Source organism: Silurus meridionalis, chromosome 26 (genome assembly GCF_014805685.1).
Source record: "Silurus meridionalis isolate SWU-2019-XX chromosome 26, ASM1480568v1, whole genome shotgun sequence".
In the NCBI taxonomy this organism is placed as follows: domain Eukaryota; kingdom Metazoa; phylum Chordata; class Actinopteri; order Siluriformes; family Siluridae; genus Silurus; species Silurus meridionalis.
The window spans coordinates 2,108,459-2,127,018 of NC_060909.1; the positions used below are offsets into that span (position 1 = coordinate 2,108,459).

Consider the following 18,560-nt stretch of genomic DNA (forward strand, 5'->3'; position numbering starts at 1 on the left):
TAGCACCTCTCTCTCTCTCTCTCTCTCTCTCTCTCTCTCTCTCTCTCTCTCTCTCTCTCTCTCTCTCTCTCTCTCTCGCATTCTTTCGATATCATCGGCTCTATCTCTCCTGTTTTCGTAAAGGTCAGGAAACCTATTATTCTTGATAACATGGTAGGCAGCACCACCGTGCTGGTGCACTTCTGTAGACTCATGTTCTTATGGGGGAGGGAGGAAGTGTGTGTGTGTGTGTGTGTGTGTGTGTGCACGCGGCAGACGATAGGACCACTGGGGTTAGGTAGTGGATCTGAATGCCAATCTGCCTCATCTCTCAACTGAGGAATGTAGGAAAGCAGTTAGAGGCAAAGAGAGGGGGAGGTGTGTGTGAGAGAGAGAGCGCGCAAGCGCACATGAGCAAGAGTGATTAATGGCTGATGGTCTTTGCAGCTCTGAAGAAGTGAGAGACCTGTGACCAAGGGCAGATGAAAAATTGTGTGTGTGTGGCAGCTTGCACACTTGTGCATGTTGTACATATGCTTGTTAATTACAATGTAAGACTCCAATATAGTTTTATAATATGGATAGATTACATAGATAGCACAGTCCTTATGTGCATAAAAATAAAATATAATAAAGTGTAAAAAAAAAAATGTAACCGTGAGTGAATATGCAGTACCTTAATATTTTAACGGATCAAAGTCTTTATACAGATTGTGGTTGGAAATAAATAAATACGAGGTAGAAGTCTGTGATTATTTGATTGTGATCTATATGATTATTTAAGCAGTAATATTAAGATCTGCATGGTTTTTAAGCTCATGTACAGCTTTACTGTTCTTGCAGTGTGTGTGTTTGTGTTTAATGGAGAATGCCAGTCAGCATAGTCACCCTGACTAGGGCCAAAGCCTCTCTGTGGCATGCAGATGCCAGGCTGGATTTAGCAGCTCTAGGTTTCCAACGCCCCAACAGCACGGACGGATATCACTCTTAAAACACTCTTGCACGCTTAAAGCCGGATGTTTAGGATGCAACACATTCCTCTCTTTCACTTTGTGTACACTTTCACCAAGTGACGAAGTCTCGCTCTTTTCATGTCACCATGTTTCCCTGCACTTTATACACAAAAGTTCACCAACAGATTGTTGATTTTTATGTGTATGTATGTATATGTGTGTGTGTGTGTGTGTGTGTGTGTGTGTGTGTGTGTGTGTGTGTGTGTGTGTGTGTGCGTGCACATTCCAAATTTATACCTTCCCTCTTCTGCAAATGTGTGGTCATTCAGCCACAAGGGTGTATGTAAAGTCAGGTACTGATGTGCCAATTCATTGTTCAGTAAAGGTGAGGTGAGGGTGAGGTGTATGGTTCTGTGATTCGGATATCGACGCATACATTTGTAGCTTGTTTTGCTCCAATATGTTCCAGTTCTCGTTTCTATCCTATTTCTCACTGCTTGTCTCAGTATGCCGCTTTTCTCAGTTCTTTCCCACACCCACATACTCGTCATTTTTCTCTTTCTTTTGCTCCTCCTTTTCTTGCCCTTTTGTGCTCTGTGGCTGTTTTACCGTGTTTTTATAAAAGGCATTTCCGGGAACAGTGATTTCTGAGTGAGAGAGAAAGAGAAGAGACAGAGAGGCCTTATTTATTCTTTCTGGTTGCCCCGACTTGCCTGAGAATGCAGAGAATGGCAGCCATTTTCTGTGTTTGACCAGGTGGGAGGGGGGCAGGGGTGGGCAGAGGTGGGCGGTTGAAGGTGTTAAGGGGTCAAGATGTTCAGTTTACTGGGCAAAGAGAGGTTACTGCGTGCTTCAGGACATTTTGGTGTGAACCTCATGCATGTGTTGGACCTAGTGCATTTTTTCATGCTGTGATAAATTTTCTTGGGGGTTCCAAAGTTCCGGTTGCTTATTTTTCACTACAAGTGAGGAACGGCATGTCGCTTAAGATGGCAGTTCGTCGCAGTTAACGTGAACATTCACTTTCAATAATGAACATTTTAAATGATATTCAGTATATGGTTAAATGTTTTTGGACACCTGATCGTATGTGCTTTTCGAACATTCCATTCCCAAACAACATTTATATCATTCACATATCACTTTTTCCCTTCAGTGTCATGAAGTCCTTGTTTAATGTGTCATAAGCAGGTCCCTCTGAGCTGGACCACCGTTTCTGTGGGAGCTTGGTGCTCAAGGACAGAAAGTAATTTGCTCCAGAATTATTACTTTTCCAAATCATAAACTTCTCCCGTCTCATTGGAAGCCCCTTAATCAACTCCAGCTGGAGCAGGGCTATAGATGTGTATAACATTCTGCTTCAGCAAACCTACTGAACCTCATTAAGAATCGAGGAATTGTTTTTGAGAACGAACACTGACCCATCTCCGAGTATAACATAAGAAATTCAGAAAGGGAATATGTGACTGCCTGTAGTGTTTAAGTAGTAATTGTGATCTTGAAAAAATAAATAAATAAATAAAAATTCATAAACAATCAATAGAAGGCATCAGGATGGTGTTCTTGCCACACACACGTTACCCCCAGTGCCTCTGTTTACAGTTTTCCCTCTCACCAAGGCCTCAGAAGACCAAAGTGGTAAACAGGTATTTACAAAATAATCCCTGGCCTTCTTGGGTAATTAGAATCCCCTCCCTGGAGGTGATGCCCCCTCTTTCTGGGATCTTAGCAACGCTGCTTGAGCAAATAACTAGTCTTACTTTATATATTATATGGACAAAAGTTTGTGTACACCTGAACATAACATCCTATTCCATATTTAGCCCTTATAATAACCTTCATTCTTCTGGGAAAATGTTCCACTGGGTCCATCAGCCACTTGGGTGTTAGTAAAGTCAGGTACTGATGTAGCTGACATGAGGATGCCTGGGGTGCACTCAGTGTTCCAGTTCATCCCATAAAGCTCTAGTAGATCTTCCACTCCAAACCATATCTTTATGGACCTAGCTTTGTGAACAGAGGTTCAGGTCTTCTAGTTTAAGTGAAGGGAGAATTTGATATTACAGCATCCAAATACGTCGTATACATTGGTGCGCCTCCGACTTTCTGGTAACACTTGGTGGAAGAACGTCATATAACTGGAAAAGTCAGATGTCCAAATACTTTTGTACATGCAAAAATGTCGGGCTCCTCCTTTCGATTTCATGCCCCTCCCGCGTCTGTTGATTTCCATATTATGAATTATTCAGCGCTTTTGAAGAAGGCCGTCCTTCCTTATTACAGAATGCTACAGAAGAGGGAGGTTCCGCTTGAAGCCATCAGGGTTTTTTTTTTTATCCGCTTTCAGAAATAACTTAATGATTTAACTACGTTTCTTTGCTCAAGTTTAATTTTAGTGTTTAATTTGCTTCTGTATCAGTCTGTGTATGCTGTGTAAAGAAGATCTTGCACTAGATTCAGAAGCCTGTTTGCTTTTTTACATATCACGTGCATGCACACACCGGCGGTCTCGTGGCGCCTCCCCGAGGCCCCGTGCACTTGTTGGTAATCATTTTGTTTTGATGTATTAATGATGCAATCTGAGGTTACAGGCCTAAGGTGGGAGGGCTGTGAGGCAGGGAGGTTTGCGAGTCTCCAGACAGGGCACACAAAGCCCCCCGAAGCCCTTCCTGAGTTACACCTCTGTCCTCTGCTTCCCACGGCGCCCTGCTTTGCGGCAACCGGTGCTCCTGGGCCATTCCTATGGATTTGGTCCCTGTGCGTTGTCTACCCAGTTTCCACAGTCTCTACAGAATAGATCCCAATTAAGTGGGAATTTTGGACTTTTGCCACAATAATGCCTCGTTATTTCTGAGTTGCTGATTTTTTTTTTTTTTTTTTTGTTTTTTTTTCCCCTTCTTGGAATTTGATTCTATTGAATGCTGATCACCTGGCTGTGCAAAATCAAAACCCTGGCTACTGTATCATCTCTACTGACTTTGCAATCTGATTACTACAGCAAGGTCTGGGTGTATTTTATTTATATTAGTGTTGACCATTAATGGATTCTACCAATACCGATAGCTAGGTTGGATCATCCTTACCGATAATCGATTAATCAACCGATTTTTTTAATTTTTTATATGGATACTGGACAAAAAACCAACACTCCATGTAAAGTAGTACTTTATTACAAACATAAAAAAATAAGCATTTACTGAATTATTAAATTGTGCTAAATGGACTGAATATTAATATTTTAATTAGTAAACGAATAATAAATGATAAATAATAAATATAGCACTTATTAGGTTCTTTTTTTTACAACTTGTTCATTTTTGTTCCCATTGAGTTTTTTTTTTTTTTTTTTTTTTTTTTTTTACTTGGTCTTATGTGTAAAAGTTGTCCTTTTCCAAAAATAAGAGTAGTAAACAGTACTTTTCACTGACAATTAGATCCCAGATTTATCAAAAGTAAGTCATAAATGTGCAATTCAGACTCATCACGATGCACATCATATGATACTTCATGCAAAACCGGGATCGAGTGTCGTCAATGGGCTTTTATTTTATTTTATGAACAATCATGCGTCTATAATTGTGGATGCCTGACCAAAAATACATTTATTTAACCAGAATACAGTTCAATCTGCATTTGCATTAATGACCTCTAAAATCAAGTTGTTGGGTTTTTTTTTATCGATATTGCATATTTGAGAATCGATACAGTATCGCCAAACTAAATATTGCGATACTCGCATGTAACGATATTATCTTACACCCCTATCCAAAAGGGCATTAGGGACCTGGGTTGCAGTCAGCATTTCCAATTCATTGTTCAGTAGGGCTAAAATCTGAGCTCTATAGCAGATCTTTTACTCTAACCCATGTTTCTTTATAGAGCCTCATGAAGGCCAAAAGTCTTGCTAAGACATCCAGAAATCATATACAAATTTGTGCCTCCAACTTTGTGGTAACAGTTTGGAGAAGAACGACATGTTACTGGGAAAGTCAGGTGTCTCAATACTTTTGTCCACATAGCGTATAATCAGGCTTTTAGACTTTTTGAAATGATTGCGAACTTCTCCGTTTAATCACTCAGATGTTTGGTAATTGATTTAATATGATGTTTGCTCTGTTTGTTTGTGTACACAAGGCCACGTTCAGTGGGGGGTCATGGCAGAATGCACTGGGGGCCGAGTTGCTCTCAGAGTCGGGCTCAGGATGGCAGAGGGCGCCATCGTCTCGCAACAGTCATCAGACAGAGTGCCAGCGAGGTAGTGGACCTGACTGTGGACGAGGACGGTAAGATCATATAAAATACTTAAAGCAGGCTGACATTTAGGGAGATAATTGAAGCCGACTTTTCATCAACGTTTAAACAGAGAGTGGATGAGTGTTGGATCATTTAGTATACTGCAAAAGTGCACAAGCAGTGATTCCGTGTGTGTGTGTGTGTGTGTGTGTGTGTGTGTGTGTGTGTGTGTGTGTGTGTGTGTGGAAGGAGAAATTAGTTTGGCAAATTAAATGGTTTTATGCCTGTTCCTGCACTGTAAACTAATTACAAGTGAGTATTATAAATAAAGATGGATCCATACCCTTAGATAAAGTATAAATAGTATCGGCGGCACGTCCAAAGTTTTCGCCGATGTCGTAATTGTGCGGGTTTCTAATTTTCTTTCACGGGCAGCATAATGAAGTCTGTCCATTCTGCAAGCTGCCTGTGCTCTGTAAACCAGAATGAGCCATGCTTTTAAAACCAATTAAGCTGCCACTCTGGATAAAGGTGGTTGTGTGTGTGTGTGTGTGTGTGTGTGTGTGTGTGTGTGTGTGTGTGTGTGTGTGTGTGTCTTTACTTATTCAGCCATATGATCTTAAGGTAAAAAAAAAAAGCTAATTTACAGTCACTCAGATTTGATTGCAAGTGGAAGAGGTGTGTGTGGTGTGTGTGTGTTTAGTGGGGTGGAAGGGGTGAAAGCAGGCAGATGTGATGGAAGAAATATAGCGCTTCGAGATAGGGCTGCATTTGCATATCTTTCGAGGAGGAGAAATTAATTTGTGAATAAGAAAAGCAGATGGAATGCTCACTGTGGAATGTTAATCAGCAGCGATCCTCCTGGGGTCCCTGGCCACCGATGCAATTCCAACACACACGCACGCACAGTTTCATACCCAAATTAGCAATTTAAAGACAGGCATCTGGTTTGGAACATATCCACACATTATTCTTATTTTGTGTGTGTGTGTTTGGGTATCTCCTCAGATCTTTCAGTCGTGCCAACCACTTCAGACAGTGTGCACGTGCAGCCTGCCAGCTCCTCCACTTCCTCAGCTTCCTCCCTCCTTGCCTCTACCTCAGAGCCCTCCCAGGATGCCCCAGGCCCCTCCTCCACTAGCTGCCCTGCTGTGGCCCCCGACAGCACGATGGAGGTCCACGGTGTGGCTCCAGGGCCCAGCAACATCACCACTACTTCAGAAGGTGTTTAGAAGCCTATAATCATCTACAATAATATCGTATATGTTGCATTAACAACGTGCAAGTTGAAGTATCGCAAATACCAGACAAAACACATCTACATAGTGCACGCATACATCATGTAATAAAGTCTAGTAGGTTTCATATAGTTAATCAATATCACTCGAAAAAAGTAAAAAAAATCAGTAGCATTACAAATGTGAAATTGATTTTATACAATAGTTCAATAAACAAGAGGTTACTCATGTTTGTACACATCACCTGTTTTTGCTCGATTTCACAAACAAAAAGTTTGTTCCTGAATCAATCAGCCGTTTAAATGATTCGGTTCAATTGCAGTGACTCACTTAATAACAGCAACAATAACACTCAGTAAAATATCGTTATTGATAAAACTGGTCTGTTACTGGTAATGGTTTACATCTCAACACATTGACATTTAATTTGACTGGTGATTCAGGTAAAGGGGCGTGGCTTATATGATTGACAGGCGCACCAGCTACTCAACTTTCCCTGACTTGGCAAATTTTTAATGCTAATAACGATTTGTTCTTTTTTTTGTTAGAAGACACCAGAAGAGGTTCATCTGCTGAGAGCGGCAGCGTCGCGATGCCCAGGCTGCCATCGTGTTGCCCTCAACACTCCCCCTGCAGTGGTCCCTCCTCAGGGCATCTCTCCCTGAATCACTCTCACTCAGGGTGCATGCAGGCCGGCCAGACGCAGCAACACGTCCCCCCACAGCCCGGATCTCAGCACTCGCACAGCCACTCGCATCACTTCCACCATCACCACCATCACCACGCAGGCACCGTGCCACCGCCTTTGCCTTTTCCTGAGCCCAGCTGCCCCCTCGACCGACCCGGTGCCATGCCTGTACCCTGCGCAGGGGTCAGTGCCGGGCCCCAGTACCACGACCAGGTACAGCGGCTGATTTTCTAAACTTGTAAAACTGGCGCATGGATCAGAAAACGTAATTTTTCATTAATATGACAGAAAATACTTAAATCCAGGTCACAAATGTGTATCATTAGGAGAGAATTCCACAAAATGTTCATAAATCCAGTGTCCATTTAACATATTTTGCTAGACTGTAATACGTTGTTATAAAATAAATATAAAATAAATCTTTCATTTAATTGTATACATGTAATTTAGTTTTATACTGGTAGAACTAAACCATTTAAGCTGGCATGGCATAAAAAAAACCATTCACAACAAGGTTGGCGAAGCTGTCCCAGTTTCACCCGCCGTTTTTTTTCTTCTCCTCTTTTGCTTTTGAAAACGAATCAAACTTTCTATTAAAGGTTCATTTTAATTCGAAGTGGCGTTTTGTTCTTTCACACCGGAAGACCAGCTGAGCTCTAAATAATTTACATGGAACTAATTGTCTCAGCTCCTCTGTTGTATAATAATAAAAAAGAAAATCCATTGCCTGAACTAGTTTCGATGTAAAATGAAGACATTTGCATGGTTCTAATTATATTCTTTTCGTAATAAAAGCATCACTGTGGCCCACGGGTCAATTCAGAGCTCTGTGTTTTTAATCCTTTAGGAGTTGTGTGTTTGTGATCCTATTTTTTTACAACACAATATTAAATAATGCAAGCGGAGATTTAGGATATTATGTATTTAAAAAAAGAAAAGGAAAAAAAAAAGGTGCCTGCGAAGCACGGTGACGCGTTTGATGATTGGGCCCAAAGCTACTACTCAGATATGCACAGACGTGAGACGGCCGGGTGAAGCGAACTCATGTTTAATACATCAAAGCAGTAAACAGGATTAGATACGGGCCTCCTCATGGAGCGTCCATCATTATCCGCTAATTGTTTTATTTTTTTTGTTTATTTTATTTCCACACTTCGGGCTGATTGTGTTCCTTGCTGCATTTTTACATTTGTTTTTCTTTCCTTGTTGTTCCCAGCAGACCCTACCAGTAGATCTAAGTAGCAGTGCTGTACGTACCAGTGGCTCGAGCAGTAGCAGTTTCAGCAGCACCTCCGCCTTCGACCCGTGCTGTCCAGGCAATACCTCTCGGCCTCCTGCTTTCGTTTCCCAGGCCACCCCGGGTCCGAGTCAGCCTAGCGTGGTGGACACTTTCAGCCCGGCCATGGTGGCCCAACCTCAGCCCCAGTCCCAGCTTTCATCCTGCAGGCACTACATGCATTCCCCCTGTAAGCACAAGTCTTCATTTTGTGTGTTTTTTTCCTGTGGGAGCTGGACCAGAATAGCCAGAATAGCCGAAATTTGCGCTCGTACCCGACTCGAGTGCTGCCGGTAATTAGGCAAAGCACCTGGTGTTTAATGTGTTAATTGCTGCAGGTAGTACGTGGCCAGCAGTCAGATTTAATTGCTGCTTTTCCTTGGGAACAGAGGCGGGGTAGAATGCGAATGAGTGCTCGGCCTCCCCTGGTGGGCCTGCGTTTAGAGGGATAATAGCTGCGAATTTCACCACCTGCCTTTTCATGTATCTCTTTTCCACATTCCTTTCTCTCTTTTTCTCCCACATGATCCTCTCGATCAGTCAGATACATTTCTGCTTTCATCTCTACAGCCGGCAGCAGTTATTTCTTTTCTTCGATTCAGTACATAAGTCACGGTTCGGTACAGTTAGAGGGAGAAAAGCGAAACAAAATTGCTTGTTTTTTTTTTATAATATAGAAAATATTTTATTATTTTAGAAAAAATTAAATAGAATAAATCAAATTAATGCAATACACTATTATATTGATTAAATATGCACAAACTAATTGATTTAAATAAAAGTAAATCAAGTTTAAATAGTTGATATTTTTTAGACCCCATTTGGGTAATACAGATGTGTACATGTGTGTTTTTTAACATTTAATATGTAATTTCATAATGTCACCCCTAATATATATAAAATTATATACAAATATATTTGTTATTACCAAAAAAAGAACATCCATTTGGTTCAATCTATTTCCCAAGCCACTACCTTCCTCCTTTTTTTTTTTTTAATTAATCCAGATGATGTTCTAAATTTAAAGTGTCACGTTACGAATGCTACCTTTTGTGTGTTTTACAGACGGTTCTCTGGCACGTTCTTTACACCACCAGTCCTCTTCATGTCCCCACTCTCACAGTAACCCCCCTCCCCCACCGCAGCCCCCTCCTCAAAGCGACTACGTCATTCCCCACCCCGTGCTCCCCTACCACACGTCAATACCCTCTCATGGCCCGGGCCACACTGTGCCTACTGCCCCTGCCCCCTCTCTACCACCCCACCACCTTCCAGGCTCTGCTGCCCCTCTGCCACAGCACCTGGCCCCAGAGCACCAGGCTCTCCAGCACCACCTGCCCGTGCTGGGCCCCAATGCCGTGCAGAGGCTCCATCAGCACGAGATGCTTCAGAGGATGGAGGCTCAGAGGCGGAGAATGATGCAGCACCCGACGTGAGTGACACCTGGGTTTTTATTTGGTGCCAGACCTTCTATGAATGAAGTATCTGATCAGCGCCTACTGAGCAGTGTTTTTCTGTTTTTCTTTTATCATGTATTACTGTAAAGATTAATAAATTTCCAAATCGTTTATTTATAATCATTCGTTTCATGGAACAGATGTTTCAATTTCCAGCTGCTTCTTAAGCCACACCAACACCAAGAAGTGTGCATGACTGTTTCCTGTTATTGCTTTTTTCTTTTAAATCCCTGTGTGTGTGTGTGTGTGTGTGTGTGTGTGTGTGTGTGTGTGTGTTTGTGTTTAACTGGGGGGTGTGTGTGATTTAAATCGTAAAATTCGTTCAATTTACATACACCAACTTCAGTAAGGAAAAAAAGTGAATCTAAAAATAAGACGTGTCTCGAAAGAAACACAAGAAATTGGCAGAGGGTTGCCATGTCCTCTAGGTGTCCTCTCGGTAATATGACATCTTTTTTTAGGGGACGTATCGTACCGCGTTTATTTCATAACCTCTAAAAAGAGACTTTTGACCTTTTTGTTCTTTGTCTACAGCCGAGCACACGAAAGACCTCCCCCTCATCCTCACAGAATGCACCCCAATTACGGTCACGGGCACCATATCCACGTCCCCCAGACCATGTCGTCGCACCCACGTCAGACTGACCAGAGAACTACGTGGTGAGACGTTTGCCCTACTTGCTTTCCAATATAAGAATTTGGGGGTTAAAAAAAAAATTCTTATGTCTATTTTTGATGTCTGTGTGTATTAGGGAGCTGGGTATCGAAGCCGGCGTGACCGTAGCACCATACCCTTCTGGGCATTTGCATGCTCATCTGCCCCACTACCATCCCCCACCCAGATTGCACCATTTCCCTATCCCTCTAATGGTGAGTACTCCTTTTGTTCAGCCATCATTATAAACATTAACACGCATTAACATGTAATGAAGTACTGGTGAAACCACACACACACACACACACACACACACACACACACACACACCTACAACATAGATAGATAATACCGTTATCAATTGTATTTATTAATTTTTTCACCGTTTTGTGTCTCCTTTAGCACCCTAGCATGTCTGAGGTCACCTATCCTCACATTCGCTACATCTCATCTAGAATGACATTTGGCCGAACCTACGAGGTAAGAGCAAGGGTTAGAGTTCAAATGATAAATACTAACAAAAAAGCCAACAGACTACATGGACAAAAGTTTTTGGACACCTGAGCATAAGATTTATTTTGGAGATTTCTACTGATTTAGCTACAAGTGTGTTAAAGTCAGGAACTGATGTATTTGAGGTGATCTGAGGAGGCCTAGAGTGCAGTCAGCTTTCCAAGTCATTGTTCAAGAGCTCTACAGCTGGAGATCTTGCACTCCAACCAATGTATCTTCATTGAGCTAGGTTTGTGCACAAGGGCATTGGAACAGCTTTGGGTCTCCTGCTCTCCTGCTCCTACATTCAAGAAGTTCCTGAAGCACAATGTGGCTGGAAAAGTCAGGTGTCCCAGTACTTTTGTCCATACATAATATTTCTAGAAGAGGTTTTAGATGAAGAAAGAGTTGATACTGCTAACCTTCCAGCACTGAAGAAGCAAAGTTTAGAAGACTTTATTTGGGGTAGTGTTACTTATCAAGGGTTGGGGGTTTATTCCCTGGTATCACCAAGCTGGCACTCTTGGGCCCTTGAGAAAGGCCCCTAACCCTCTGTGCCCTAGTGGTGCTGTGTCATGGCTGACCCTGCGCTCTGACACTACATAGCTGGGATATGTGAAGGAATTACAACTTCCCTGTGAGATGGATGGATTTTTAGGCATTAATCAGCCAGCAACATTTTAAATATTAGCGCAATTATGTTTTTTGAATTAATGATTTATTTGTATTTCATAGGATCTGCTGCATTTAGAGGAGCGGCTGGGGACTGTGAATCGAGGAGCCTCTCAGGGAACTATAGAGAGGTGCACTTATCCGCACAAGTACAAGAAGGTGAGCATTCAGTCCGTCTGTGGTGGTGAATAACGTCTGCTACATTCACAGCCATTCACATATCTCAGATCTGTTCCTAACAGCGAAAGAAAATATCATTATAGAGTTACAATATGTAGGCAAATGTTTGTGGACAGCTGACCATAGGATTTGCATGTGAATCTTTTTGAACATTTTGTTCCACATTTTGTCGAAATTTGCTGTTTTAATAACTCTTCTGGGAAAGATGTTCCACTAGATTTTGCAGAGGGGATGGGGATGTTCCCACAGCCAAAGAGGTCCCATACAATTGGACACATCCAAGTTTTTGGTAACAGTTTTGTTGAAGAACCACACAGGGCTGGGGAAAGTTTGCTGTCCCGTTACTTTTGGCTGTATGGTATATGTTTATTGTTATTTGCAGTAATGCCTAGTCATGCTGGTTTTGGATAGTGCAGCTATTAGACTTGGAGTGAACACCATAGCATTACCATTAATAGAAGGAAAATGCACCTGCTATGGAAACACTAACCAGTGAACTTTGGGATCAATAATGTTCCTATCCATCTGTTACAGTAGGCTACTATTTAATTTTTTTTCCATACAGGGCCATACAAACACTAAACTCATGATCTATAGAAGGCCATCAAGATACGTTCCTACCACGTCAGCCTACCTCACATGTTCGGGATCACCAAGTCTGGCAAATACATTATATGGACAAAAGTCTTGGGACACGACTTTTTCACCCATATGTGGTTTCACCCACAAATTTGGAAGTACACATCTTTGAAAGCAGGAGCATTGCATTTTCCCTTCACTTGACCTGGAAGGCCCAAACCTGTTCCAGCATTAGGGATGTGCACAAAGACAGCTCCAAAAATATCTGCTGTAGATGAGGTGGAGTGGAAGATCTTGAGTGGCCTGATTATAGAACTATTGAACAATGGATATAAATGCTGAGTGCACTCCTCACCTCATCTCACCTACATCAGTACCTGATTTTACTAACAAATCTCCACAAGCACACCCCAAAATCTAGTAGAACATCTTCCCAGAAGAGTGGAGGTTGTTATAAATGTGTAGGGGGGCACTTACACATTTTATGGCCAGGTGTCCACAAACTTTAGGCCATACTTTGTATTAGCATCTTGTCAAGTCCAGGCTGAGGACTTCAGATCATTCTCCTGGAGTAATAGTCGAGCGTAGATTTTACACTTTGATAAGTTTAGTGTAGATGCTCTGCTGTAGACCTCGGGCTGTGTGTGCGTGAGATGATGTGTGTGATGTCTTTGTGTCTCGTTCACAGAGAAAGCTGCACGGTAAGCAGGACGAGGAGGAGGGCGCTGAGGAAGACACAGAGGAGAAATGCACCATCTGTCTGTCTATACTGGAGGAAGGAGAGGACGTCAGGTAATACGTGTGTGTGTGTGTGTGTGTGTGTGTGTGTGTGTGTGTGTGTGTGTGTGTGAGATCAGAATTATAGTTTAAACCAATAATCTTTAGAAGGATACTATAATATTATAATCACTGTATCTTTGCTTATGTGGCGATCTTTCATCCTGAATGTCACTATGCTGCGCTCTCTCTCTCTCTCTCTCTCTCTCTCTCTCTCTCTCTCTCTCTCTCTCTCTCTCTCTCTCTGTTTTTCTTTCTGTTGAACTTTACTATCTGTTTTTCACTCTCTTGGTCTCTCTCTTTTTCCGCCTCCCTTCCTCTTTTTAAATTTTTATGTCTGTTGAATTCTGTTTTATATCTGTTTCTGTCTTCCTCTGTTGCTCTCTCTTCCTCCTCTCTCTCTCTCGTGCTTTTTCTCCGTCTCTCGCTCTCCTTCACTCTCCATATCCAGCTCCACTCTGACTCAGCGTATCTGTGGGTTTTTTTTATTTATTTATTTATTTTTTTTATTGCAGGCGCCTCCCCTGTATGCACCTCTTCCATCAGCTGTGTGTGGATCAGTGGCTTCTCACCAACAAAAAGTGCCCCATCTGTAGAGTGGACATCGAGGCGCAGTTATCCTCCGAAAGTTGATGCTGTTTTTCTAGTGACTTTTATTTTGTTTGTTGTTTGTTTTTGTTTTTTTTGTTGGTTATTTTTCGTTTTGGTCGTCGTATGTTTTGTTTTCTTTTCCTCCAGTAACACATTCAACCAAAGATGGCATGACTTACCTGTGCAGATCCGATACCGCAAAACCGGAAAAAAAAACAAACAAATCGCCAGCTATCGTAGTACCAATAATGCTCGAAACGTCCTTTTAGATTTAAGGGTTTCAAATTTTATTGTATTTATAAAGCTTTTATGTAGCTTTTTATTTGTTCCACAAGTGTCATATTTTTTTTTTTTTTTTTTTTTTTTTTTTCCTTTGCATGGATCCTTGCAATGCATTTCTTTGCACATTATAGATGATAAACGAGCCTGTCCGGGCTTTCACAGATTTGCAGGCAGAGAAAGTAAAGAACCGTGTTGTTTTTTTTTTTTTTTTTTTTTTTTTTGTTTTAATATATATACCTAATGCCTTGCTTTTACTGGAATCCAATCGAATATGAACGAGCGTTATGAAATCCATCGCAGGACATCAGTGTAATTGATTAGAGGGTGTGAACTGCGAACGATTCTTTATTTTATTATTATTTCAAGCGAATCAACACATTCCTGATTATTAGGAAGTGAGATCATGTTCGAGATGTGCTCTTGTTTATCAGTGTTCTCCACCTCTCCTCACCTCCGGGGGGATCGCCGTACGTCCGTGGGTCTCGCCTCGCACCTCAGACGCACCATCGGGAACTTGAATGTCACCTGTATCTCTTTTTTTTTTTTTTTTTTTCCTCTTTCCTTCATTGTATCATTACAATCAGAGCTGTGTTAGGCCACGTGCTGATGATCTCTGGCACAAATACGGTCACCACACATCCCAGATGAGTTCTGAAACTGAGTATTGGTTTTCCTCACGCTTTCCTGGATATTTTTTTTCTCCTTTCTCTCTTCTCTGTTCACATGTGGTGAAAATGACACTTACATCACTGTTCAGATGAATGCCAACGGAACGTGCTCTCACACACACGCACACACACACACACTCTCATGAATGCATTCTTCTCCTTTCTCTCTCGCTCTTTCTCTCTCTCTCTCTCTCTCTATTGAGCTGTGCAGCAAACTGTTTCTTTTTGTTTTGTTTATTTGCTGCTGTGAAAGCCTAACACTAATATTATTCTTAACTAGCTAACTTGCATATACTTGCACATGAGAGACAAAAAAAAAAACAAAAAAAAAAACAGGAGTGCATCGAAAATGACGTGTTGAAGCCGTGAGTTTTCCTCCGTTTAAAGAGTTTTAGGAGGAAAAAAAAAAAAATTTTGATGACTGGGGTGTTGGAATACAGTACTTAATGGCAGGTATCCATGCATTTATAGACATAATGATCCTGAGGTGATGCACCTGGGGATTCATGTTAGTTTTAAAATAATAATATTAATAAAGTTAGGTAACTCTTCTTGATGTTTTGTGGTTATTTGATAATATATGGTGCATTTTATTTATTTTTTTCATCTCATTCTATACTTCATGCCATCACCTGGAAAAAAAGGATTATATCAGTGTGTGTAAATATCTGACTGATTTACAAACGTATGTAATGTATCGTATGTGATTGCTGACTCCATCGTCATGTGACGTGCAGGTCAAACAGCCAAATTCCCCCCCCCCCCAAAAAAAAGACTCTAGGTGTCCCCTTAGAGTCTAGAGGGCCGGGTTGATGTCTCGTGACATCACCACGCTTTTTATATTTATAACTGGGATGAAGGTGTAACCTGTCAAAACGCTCAGCACGTGAAGGAGAACCGCTTTGTGTGGTTCAAGATGGTGACTGATTTAACCAGCACCTTTATTTTCTTGGGGAAAAGGAAAATTTCTATATCAGTATGTATAAAACCAATGAAGTGTCAATCAGAATTAACATCAAACATCGTGCCAGATGTGGTTGATGTGTGAGTATTTCATGAACATGTATTGGGATTTTCTCACCCTGTAGTCTACAGTTTACACAGGATGGTGCTAAAAACAAAAAACAGTGAGTGAGCCGTATTTACAGGAACAGATTTCACACTGCTGTTCGCCATCATTAAATTTAAACAACCACAATAGACCCATCAGAGATCTGAACTATATGAACATCTCATTCTATATTTAGTCTCCATTTGCTCTTATAATAACCACTCTTCTGGGAAGATGTTCCACTAGATTTGGTGGAGATTTGTGCTGATTCAGAAACACATTGTTCAGTAGAGTTGAGGTCAGAACTCTATAGCAGTCGTCTACTCCAACCCACCTACAGTAGATCTTCATGAAACTCGCTTTGTGCACAGTGGCATGTCATGCTGAAACAGGTGTGTAGTTCAAGTGGAAAATGTAAACAGCAAATGCAGAGGAAGGAATTCTCCAGGGTACAGGGTGGCATTATTTATTCAGCCTGGGACACACTTCAGATCAACCCCCTGACCTGAATTCACCCGAGCATGCATTTCACTTACTGAAGGAAAAATGCTTCCAAAAACGACAAGAACTGAAACCCGCTGCAACAATTTCCTGGCAGAACATTACCCAGGAAGAAACAAAACATCTGCCGAGGTGTGTGGGTTCCAGAAATCAGGCAGTGATTATCATTATCTCCCTCTCGTCCCGTTCTCTCTGTTTCTATACCCTGAAACAGAAAGAGAGAGATTTTATATAACAAGAGCTTCAAATAATACTATAATAATACTATTAAACATGCTGTTTATTCCAGATGGGCTTGTGTGAGTATTTCTGCTCAACTACAGGGAATTTCACACATTTGTCCCTGCATATATATATATATATACAGTACAGACCAAAAGTTTGGACACACCTGCTCATTCAAAGAGTTTTCTTTATTTTCATGACTATGAAAATTGTAGATTCACACTGAAGGCATCAAAACTATGAATGAACACGTGGAATTATATATGGAATTATATACATAACAAAAAAGTGTGAAACAACTGAAAATATATCATATTGTAGGTTCTTCAAAGTAGCCACCTTTTGCTTAGATTACTGCTTTGCACACTCTTGGCATTCTCTTGATGCCTACTTTGAAGAACCTACAATATGACATATTTTCAGTTCACTTTTGTGTTATGTATATAATTCCACGTGTTAATTCATAGTTTTGATGCCTTCAGTGTGAATCTACAATTTTCATAGTCATGAAAATAAAGAAAACTCTTTGAATGAGCAGGTGTGTCCAAACTTTTGGTCTGTACTATATAAATATATAAATATATATATATACATTTAACGATCAAAATTGTTTTTGTTTTTATTTTCCACTTAGCTGCTACAACATAAGCTGGTGAGATAACAGGAAAGTAGGTGTTCCTTATAAAGGAAACGAGATGGATGGATGGATGGATGGATGGATGGATGATCTTTAATTTATATAATTGATATCATCATTAAAAAATTGTTTGTTCATTTCATATTTTGATGATTTTAGCTTACAGCTGATGAAAACCCAAAATTCAGTATCTCAGAAAATTTTAATATTGTCAAAAAAATAAATAAAATGTAATATGGAAAACTCGTGTTATCACACTTTAATCAGCTCATTAAATCCAAACACCTGCAAAGGTTTCCTGAGCCTTTAAATGGTGTCTTAGTCTGGTTCAGGCTACACAATCATGGGGGAAGACTGCTGACTCGACAGTTGTCCAGAAGACAATGATTGACCCCTTGCACATGGAGGGTGAGACATAAAAGGTCGTCGGTAAAGAAGCTACTGTTCACAGACTGCTGTATCCAAGCACATTCACAAAAAGTTGAACGGAAGGAAATAATGTGGTAGAAAAAGGTGAAACAAAGACCATTCAAAAATTTGGGGAGATTTACAAAGAGTGGACTGCAGCTGGAGTCAGTGCTTCAGGAGCCTCCACACACAGACGTATCCACAGGCTACAACTGGGACATTCCTTGTGTTGAGCCACTGCTGAACCTGAGACAACGTCAGAGGTGTTTTACCTGGACAAAGGACAAAAAGGACTGGACTGTTTCTTAGTGGGCCTAAGTCGTCTTTTCAGATGAAAGACACTTTTGCGTTCCATTTAGAAATCAAGGTCCCAGAGTCTGGAAGACGAGAGGAGAGGGACAAAATACAAGTTGCTTGAGGTCCAGTGTAAAGTTTGCACAGTCACTGGTGGTTTGGGAGTCGTGTGATCTACTGGTGTTGGTCCACAGTGTTTTATCAAGTCCATGGTCAGCACAGCCGTCTACCAGGAAGTTTTAGAGTACTTCATGCTTCCCTCTGCTGACCAGCTTTATGAATATGCTGATTTAATTTTCCAGAAGGATTTGCCACCTGCCCACACTGCCAAAAGCACCAAAAGTTGGTTAAATGACCATGGTGTTGGTGTGCTTGACTGGCCAGCAAACTCACCAGACCTGAACCCCATGGAGAATCTATGTGGTATTGTAAAGAGGAAAATGATCAACAAGAGACCAAAAAATGCAGATGAGATGAAGGCCACTGTCAAAGAAACCTGGGCTTCCACACCACCTCAGCAGTGCCACAGACTGATCGCCTCCATACTGATCGCCTCCATGCCACAGTCTGATCTCCTCCATACTGATCGCCTCCATGCCACAGTCTGATCTCCATACTGATCGCCTCCATGCCACAGTCTGATCTCCATACTGATCGCCTCCATGCCACAGACTGATCGCCTCCATACTGATCGCCTCCATGCCACAGTCTGATCTCCTCCATA

The 18,560-nt window shown here is 41.3% G+C and overlaps 2 protein-coding genes across 3 annotated transcripts in view; one reads left to right on the top strand and one right to left on the bottom strand.

Annotated features, from left to right (window-relative positions):
- rnf111 (ring finger protein 111) overlaps positions 1-15,271 on the top strand; it is a 36,579-nt gene extending 21,308 nt beyond the window's left edge. Inside the window, exons 4-14 of one of the 2 annotated variants that reach the window (XM_046840730.1) lie at positions 5,067-5,215; positions 6,174-6,389; positions 6,952-7,304; positions 8,308-8,557; positions 9,433-9,799; positions 10,359-10,484; positions 10,577-10,694; positions 10,882-10,959; positions 11,707-11,802; positions 13,091-13,194; positions 13,695-15,271. In XM_046840730.1, coding sequence (XP_046696686.1) covers positions 5,067-5,215; positions 6,174-6,389; positions 6,952-7,304; positions 8,308-8,557; positions 9,433-9,799; positions 10,359-10,484; positions 10,577-10,694; positions 10,882-10,959; positions 11,707-11,802; positions 13,091-13,194; positions 13,695-13,812 — 1,975 coding nt within the window. In that variant the 3' untranslated portion in view covers positions 13,813-15,271. The remainder of the gene's footprint in view (positions 1-5,066; positions 5,216-6,173; positions 6,390-6,951; positions 7,305-8,307; positions 8,558-9,432; positions 9,800-10,358; positions 10,485-10,576; positions 10,695-10,881; positions 10,960-11,706; positions 11,803-13,090; positions 13,195-13,694) is intronic. The other variant, XM_046840731.1, reaches the window with a different exon arrangement.
- An 805-nt stretch (positions 15,272-16,076) lies between these two features.
- mindy2 (MINDY lysine 48 deubiquitinase 2) overlaps positions 16,077-18,560 on the bottom strand; it is a 37,158-nt gene continuing 34,674 nt past the window's right edge. The window contains exon 9 of the mRNA XM_046840734.1: positions 16,077-16,477. Coding sequence (XP_046696690.1) covers positions 16,304-16,477 — 174 coding nt within the window. The 3' untranslated portion in view covers positions 16,077-16,303. The remainder of the gene's footprint in view (positions 16,478-18,560) is intronic.